At 39.5% G+C, this 8,118-nt stretch overlaps 1 protein-coding gene and 1 non-coding gene across 2 annotated transcripts; one reads left to right on the top strand and one right to left on the bottom strand.

Moving 5' to 3' along the window:
* Window positions 1–780: 780 nt before the first annotated feature.
* On the bottom strand, window positions 781–853 carry Trnar-acg (transfer RNA arginine (anticodon ACG)). Its single transcript has one exon. It is a non-coding gene; the product is annotated as a tRNA-Arg (tRNA).
* Window positions 854–926: 73 nt separating this feature from the next.
* LOC135468117 (egl nine homolog 1-like) lies at window positions 927–7,349 on the top strand. Its single transcript, XM_064746187.1, has 7 exons — window positions 927–1,708; window positions 2,389–2,508; window positions 2,876–3,012; window positions 5,539–5,606; window positions 5,958–6,019; window positions 6,387–6,458; window positions 6,830–7,349. Exons 1-7 carry the CDS (start codon window positions 929–931, stop codon window positions 6,956–6,958), a joined length of 1,368 nt encoding a protein of 455 aa, XP_064602257.1. The 5' UTR covers window positions 927–928; the 3' UTR covers window positions 6,959–7,349.
* The last annotated feature ends 769 nt before the right edge of the window (window positions 7,350–8,118 follow it).

Below are 8,118 nucleotides of genomic sequence, written 5' to 3'. Positions count from 1 at the left end.
GATCAGGAGTTTTAGTTGGATTATACACCAAAGAGCGTTTTAAAACTAGCCTTGAATCAGTGGGTGAAAGTGGGGATATACTGGGGTTATGGGCATATAAAAGAGTAGGAATGTGACATGTAGTTGTAGTTGTAGGCTCTCATGTCGAACTCCATGCACACCGTGGCTCGCTGCGGCCATGCACTAGGCCCTGGTTCGAATCCAGCTCTCAAACCTCAGTTGTAAACCTGTAAATATTTGTGTCATGCGAAGTTTGGCACACACTGATGCATGTTTATCCACATCGCTCACCGTTGTATGAGTTTTACACCGGTATACAGTGTTACATTTTACAAAGAAACTCACTGAGACCACTCAGCCAGCCAGAATTAGCGCCTGGGTAGACGGTATATATCTACACGTAAATTAATGTACATGTACTGTTTTTCTTATCCCATATAATGCATAATCTTACTTTATTTCTTTGCTTCTATACTGTGTAGCTTTTTTTTGTAGATAAGCTACATGTAGATAGACCCCTATTTGGTGACTCACCAAACATGATTAAAATAAATGCTTTTTGTACGAGTCATAAATTTATGAATGATCCGGTATGTAACAGCGGAAAGCATTCGGTAAAACCTGTACCTGTGTTCCAGTTATTTATTTGATTGGTCTTTTACGCCGAAGTCAAGAATATTTACCTTATACGATGGCAATCACCGTTATGGTAGCCTGGCTGGAGATGTGTTCCATTATGTATGACTCTATAATGAGAAGAAGAAAAAATAAAAAAAGGCACGAGCTTGCCAGGATTCGAACCTGGAATCTTCTGATCCGTAGTCAGACGCGTTATCCATTGCGCCACAAGCCCATGTTGCTTTCACGGCGCGAAATAAAGCTTATAAAGTTACAGTCACATAACGTCACAGTTGCTATGAACGCAACAATGGCGGATGGACACTGTGTAGTTTGTGAGTCCAAAGTAAACTTAAAAAGATGTGTGAGGTGTCGATCAGTTATGTACTGTAGCAAAGACCATCAGATCGCCGATTGGCCAACACACAAGAAGTTCTGTCAGAGTTCTAGAAAACCTAAGGGGCAATCATGTAATGCTACGCCGAAGGACAGCATGGCTGGCGAAACAACAACAACGCCTGCAGCTCAGACAGGTACCGGATCATTTCACGACGGAAGCCCAAACCTAAATGCAAATGGACACATTGGAACGAAAGGTAATCAGTATGGTTTAAACGTTAAAGTTTCCACGACAGCTGCGTCGCAACAGGTGCATTCTACAACTAAGGAAATGATGCAAGAGTTGTCACCCTTTGACCAAAGACCACTCAAGTTGGCTACGTTTACCGCAGTCACCGGCCAAAAGGAATTTCAGGTTTCACAATGCATTTTCGCTGCGTTGTGCAGTCAAGGATATTGTGTTTTACGAGGTATTTTCAAGGACGGTATCTGTGTAACGGCATTGGATGAGGCCACGAGACTGAACAGCGAGGGACAAATGCGGTTAGGTCGCCTGGCCGGTGGGAAGACAAGCTCCGTGGAGGACAAGAAAGTGAAGGAGTCTAGTATCAGGAGCGATAAGATGATGTGGATAGAGGGGAATGAAATACAGTTTCCCGGTATATCAAAAATTGTTAAGACTATGGACGAAACGGTGGCGAAGTTTAATGGCCTCAAAGACTGTCGCTATGTATTTTACAAGAGAACAAAGGTACATGTATACGGTAACAGAACGCGGTGCAAAAACTACCTGGATCTAAAGAAAATTTGGGCTGTATTAGCCTATTTCCATTCTTCCCATACGTATGATCTACAAGTAAAGAAGATTGTAATCTCAGTTTATCTTATGAATATTAATTCTTTAAATAATGTAGAAATACATGTATGCAACTCTGTCTCAGCGATCTTCATTTGATACCCCAAAAGCAGACATTGGAGTTTTACGCCATACTTAAGAATATTTCACGTATATGACGCCTGCTTATGAGAGAAAACCAGGTAGAGCCCTTAGGAAAACCTACGAGCCAACACATGTTGTTGACATCAAGATACAGCTATGCCAATTGGATAAATGATTAGGGAGCACGATAATCCCCCAAAATACTGAAGAAAGTTTAGAAACAGACCGTAAGCCTGTCACAGAAACCGCTCTCCTATTCTTTTAAAGTAGTTGTGAAGTGGGGTAACTCTGAGATCCGCAAATAGTTCTGAAATAGAGGTTGATAACGACGCTGTTAGCGTATGGTTTCATATTCACGTTGCGTATGCATGCAGACTTATATATTTATGGCAGTGGTGTGGTATAATTCATACAGTCTCAACTGTTAAATTATGTAGGTAGAGCAAAGTGTAATTTGTAGACTAACTAGTTGACATTTTCCATCATATTAGGCAATGGTAGCGTGTTACCCCGGTAACGGGTCGTTCTACCGACGTCACGTGGATAATCCAAATAGAGATGGACGTGTCCTTACCTGTATCTGTTACCTCAACCCAAACTGGGACACCCAGGTGAGTTGTTTTCAAAAAAATATTTTCTGTCTTTATTTAATTATTTATTTAGGCTGTTAAACACAACGGAAACACATTTTACACATTTTCTCCACCCATAAAAATCACAGCCCAGGTATAAGTGAAATACTGTCATAAATAAGCTACAATTTCAAACAGTAAACACCAGAGAAAGAAGATAATTATGGTTTAACACCGTTTTGGCAGTATTTCATCGTACAAGGTGAACCATACCGTACAAGTACAAAGTTATAGGCCTAGCCAGGCCTACAATCTTTCAAGCGTTTTGAAGTGAACTAGTTGAAGACGGTAAAATAAATTATACTTTGATGACATGCCTGTAAGATGAGGCATCCTCTACTTCTAGACAGATGGTGGAGTGTTGCGACTTTTTCCTGGTGGCACCGATTCATATGTTGATGTTGTTCCCCAGTCGAACACGTTGTTGTTGTTTTGGTCTGACCGTCGGAGTCCTCATGAGGTACAACCTGCTTTCCGTACCAGGTAATTTGTCCGTATACTCATTATCGGATTTATGTCGGATTTGCTATTCACCGTATGGCCCTTCATATAAAATCTGAAACTGTGTAGCAAGAATATTAGGCCTACTATTTACTACTTATATATTACATAAGAAAGACGAGTCAAGGTGGAAAACAGGGCTTTCTATATCTCTAATCTGCATGGTTAAGGCATGCGTAGGCCTACCAAATGCTTTTTCTCAAACTGTTTGCTGTTTTCTGCCTGTACAATTTCCCAGAATTCGAATATTTTATTCCGTAAGATGTTTAGTCAAACAATCTAATATAATTCAGTAAACAAAGCTTATAACCTCATAGGCCTGCAGCCCTCAAAATTCATGCATTCCCCCTCTTTCCCCTTTTTCTGTCCTGACGCTTGTTTTGCACTTCTCTGTATAGCCTATTACACTGTTATCATAACAGCGTTATCAGGTGATCAACCCTCCGGTCCTGCGCCAAATTTAGAGTGCTTTGTGGGACGAAATTTCAGTGTTCTTATTGTATACCACAGACACGGCGCGGTGTGAATACAGCATACCTCTTTTGCATCTGTTGCAGATGTTGTTAAAATGAGTTTTTTTTTTGTTTTTTTTTTGACTAGTAAAACCCCGTCTACGTATTTAGTGTCATATATTCTGTGCAGTGTTAGCTCCTTCATTGTCTTACTAAACACTACCAACAGCGTATATATTATGAGGCAGGCGGTGTGCAGGATGCGAGGACTAAGCGATTAAGGTGGGCGATGTGAAACATTGGTTTGTGTATAGAGCAAACTGTCCGATTAGGAGAGACCAGATGGCATTGTATTGAGACAAGTGTTTTTCCTGGCGAGCAATAAATGGTGCTGTGGTCTCAGTTGGTGGGTAGGAATAAATCAATTTAGTCGAAAGTGTATGTTGTGGTATACCGACTTCTGCTTCAGGATTTGGTTATTTAACACTTAAGTCGACAGTTCTTGGCCGAGCTGTGTCTGTGGCATATTTTTTATCAACTTCCTTCTCTATAGGTTCTTGTTTTGTAGCGTGTGCATTGATTTTGTGCTCTTCTCCTGTTTTGCATTTCGACATGAACAATAGTTTGAACTATAAACACTTACATGTATCGTTCTAGATGTAGCAAGGATTCTGATGAGAATAATTGGATAAGATCAACCAACCCCAAATTATGTACAGTCTAACAATCCATAGCATTAGGCCAACAGTCCTAAAAAATTTAGGGCTATCTGACCAAAACACTTAAGTTTGTGCTATGTACAGTCCATGTCATCGCAGCTGACTGAACTACTATGAAAATAAATGCAGTTTTCAAATGACATTCAGCAATTGAGTTAGTCTATAAAGTTAATTTTATTGGCTTCCGTAAACGTTAGCATTTTGTTAACTTGGTTTCATCTCCTCTTGGGAGTGTACATGTCAGGAAGTATTTGTCTGTTGGAAGCGAACATGGCTTGTAGTATTACTTATGAGACAAGTCATGGGTATCAATGAGTGCTTCCAACTTACCTGTTTTATACTGTTGGAACGCGATCAACAGGCATGCCATGCAGTGATCTAATAAGTTAGTTGTTTGACACAATGTAGAGACTGACAGCAATCTGGGAGCCGTTTCCACAAAAACCATTTCTGACTTAACTCAAAATTTGAAATATCAAATTAAAACTTATTTTGGGGCTTTTCAAATTAAAACTTTGTCTACCTCATCAATGTCATCTAAGACAATTGTATCCAAATTTCAACTTTCAGTACCGAAAACAAAGTATCGTGAAGAGTTGTTACATTTTGACTTGCGCCTGAAACACCTTTGTGGAATTAGCCTGAGTATACGAATGTGTACTTGGAAGTGTAAGTGCCCCTTGAGTCAGGCCATCGGTATTTGGACAAGATAATAATTCTGTGATGGGAAATGGTATACGATCCACATGTCACAACTGTCTTGGGAAATGCAGTGAACGAACTTTTTGGAGGAAGTATTAAATATTTACATTAGGAATTGAAGGGCTTGAGAATAGTACTATTGGGATAATGTCCAAACCCTTCGCTGTTGTGTAGGAGAAGCAGCCGTGAATCAGATTTTCACAACTTTGGAAATATTACCAAAAGAAATACACACCAGTTTGTCTACCACATGTAATAAGCTTTTGCATAGCGTGTTATATTTTATAGCGCTGTACATTTCCTGATATGGACGTCTTATTACTGCCTTTCTTGACATTTTCAGATTTCGCCCAGGGAAATACTTATAAACGGAATGCTTAAAAGATAGATGTCATCCGTTTTCCCCATGGATCACTGCGTCGCTCAGTAAACGATAATGATTGAGCAAATATAGACTTGAACAAACAGCTTCATCAGTTATCGGATTGACGTAAAGTCGTTTCTGGGGTAAACAAGCTTCAACTGAAACTTAGTGTCCTCTGAAAGTAAGTCAAAAAAAAAAAAAAACCCCAGGTGATCAGTGTTTGACACTAAGCACTCAGTGACCGATACATATCTCTCTCATATCTCTACAGGTATGCAGTAACCGCCTGGTTTTTTGATCTGGAAGAACGAGAGAAAGCCAAGCGACATGCCTGTCGAGGTAATTTATACGTGTTCAAACAAATTGGCCTGTATAAACTATGCCAGTGTTGTGAATGATATTTAAAACACTGCAATGTAATCTGGTATAAATGTTAGTCTGTATGTTAGAATGGGTGTACGTTTAACCAAAAGGCAAGGAAATAATTTATGTTACTGACGAGATGCCCTTGTCTCTTGAACAGATGACAGCTCTGTAGGAATCTCGTATACCGTACAGCCGCAAACTGTTCAGTGAATAAGTAGATCAAATTGAGCGGCTTCCAAAGATAGCCTCCTGGTTGTTGTTTTTTTTTTTTTGTTTTTTTTTTTGTTTTTACAGTTTTTGTATTTTGTTCTGTGCGCATTTCAGAACTGAACGCAACTGAGGAGGAAATCACCATGCATGATATCAAGACCAAAGAAACTCAGAAGGTGAAGAGTTTGACTATTAATCTGTTTATATAGATTGCACTGGACACACTGGACACCAAAACTGAGATGTTATCGGTAAAGTTCAGCAGATGAGTTTATTGCTATTTCAAAGGAACAATAGGTTTAACATCAGTTGTGCGCTTATGTATGTTTTTGATATATTTTTGTGCGTATAAAGAATTCGTGTGCCGTATGGCGCGCTGTTACTGATTATTCTAAGGTTTTTGGTGGGTTGCGTATAGGAAACTGTTGCCACAGCCAAACGGTAACAACACTTGTCCTAAAAACACTCATTAGCAGTCCACAGTTTTATTTGACATATGCCAAAAGGACAGCTCTGAATAACCTTTTCACCTCGTCATTATAGGAGGCTCTGCGTGCAGAGATGGAGAAGCAATCCAAACGAGCCATAGACTTGTTATCCCAGGAGGAAATACAGGTTAGTCCGGAAGGCTGTGATCAGTGATAATGGCGAACTGTGGTGAGGCCTTACCTCATATCCCATTACTGCTTTGTCTTTCTTAGGAGACTACTGATTCAAGTAAAATACCTTGGTCTCAAAAAGGTCGAATTTTTAACATTATCACACTAAGCTTTTTTGTTTGCAGAAAAATCGGGGTTAGGATGGGTGTACTCTGGTCGCAGATTTGGTAGACTCTGTTTTATTTTAAGATTGCCCAAGGTTTGGTAATTTGATTCTTTCAAGATGTGCAGTATGCAGAATTCTTGGAACTCTGTGCCTATACGTTTTTTTATGCTTTTTTTCCTCTTTACAGTCGATGCTGTCTTATACATGCTGTGTAATTTCAGGCTATATTGACGCTGATTGAACGTCATCCAGACCCCGCTGACATGTTATCTGGCCTGGGCATCGCTCCGAGTATACAAGCAGAGCTAATGAAGCTAGCCTCTGAACAACAGCAGTCCACATTGGATTGATACCCGCAGATATCTAGAGTGATGAGGAGAAATCACGTCCAACCTCTGTATTGCAGAGATGAAATAAAGTGTCAAACCGACACACCATGATTGTTCAGGAAGCCTTGACTCGCGAATCCTGAGCACAAGGTTATAGACATAAGTCCAGAAACTGGTTTTGTGCACTTCTGAGATATGGTATTGGGGACCGAAAGCCTTGTTCTGAAGGAGTACCCAGCTTTCTCACTAAGAGGACACAAATATGACTAATGTATAATGTGAATTTTGTTTCGATTACCGGGTTCCTTAAAAGTCACCTTCAAACGCAAACTAAAACTCAAACAGGGGCGACGACTTAGGGTCATATTTGTGAGTTGTTTTTATGTCACCTCTAGTGATTTGTTAGGTCATTACCCAGTCAGGAAAAAGAACGGAAACAGGTTTGTACCAGGCCCAGTGCCATGTATAGTTATCCATACTTGATGACACAAGATACTGAAACTACCTTATTTGAGAAAATACAAAATAATGGAAAAGATCCGTTTTGTTGTTGTTTTTGTTGTTTATTACAGTGCAGATATAAATTCGTTGTTGCTGAACGAAAAAGAGCAAAAGAGAAAGAAAAATGAGGTCCTTGTGTCCTGATTTAACCAGACCGTGAATGCTAGGCAGTTTTAATGAAACGACTTTTTAAGGTGTGCATTATTATTATTTTTATTTATTATTTCTTTGTCACTACTTCTAGGATGAATTTTAAATATGTTGGCATCACGTCTTACTAGATCTGGGACAGCCGAAAGCAGTCACATTGAATTGAACTTGGATATATAAATAGCTTGAAAGGCGAGTTTTGATGATAGTCTGATCTCTAACATGGCTTATTTGGTCTAGCCATTAAAGTAGCAAAGGCAGCAGTATTGTGACATCGTCTTTTAAATCACATTCTTACCTTCGTTGAAACCTCTTGCCTTCGCCAAAATGGTATGGATAAACCCCATTATCTGTTCTTAACATGTGGGAAAGTTTGTCAGTAACTTGCCAAGGGCTAACGGTTTACCTCCACCCAGTTACTGACCATCATCGTATAAATGAAAAATTCTTGATTATGGCGTTAAACCACAGTCAGATAAATGACTAGTAATAAATATTCTATTATACGAAATAACGATGATATTGTCAGA

Source organism: Liolophura sinensis, chromosome 6 (assembly GCF_032854445.1).
Source record: "Liolophura sinensis isolate JHLJ2023 chromosome 6, CUHK_Ljap_v2, whole genome shotgun sequence".
NCBI classification, from domain to species: domain Eukaryota; kingdom Metazoa; phylum Mollusca; class Polyplacophora; order Chitonida; family Chitonidae; genus Liolophura; species Liolophura sinensis.
This window is presented reverse-complemented; position numbering and strand designations above follow the sequence as displayed.

What these genes read in the sequence shown, in the direction of transcription:
- LOC135468117 (XM_064746187.1), top strand. Translation starts at nt 929, where the DNA reads ATGGCGGATGGACACTGTGTAGTTTGTGAGTCCAAAGTAAACTTAAAA. An exon ending in CAACCTGCTTTCCGTACCAG is followed by an intron (nt 3,013 to 5,538) that starts GTAATTTGTCCG and finishes ATATCTCTACAG; the next exon opens with GTATGCAGTAACCGCCTGGT. An exon ending in TATCCCAGGAGGAAATACAG is followed by an intron (nt 6,459 to 6,829) that starts GTTAGTCCGGAA and finishes GTGTAATTTCAG; the next exon opens with GCTATATTGACGCTGATTGA.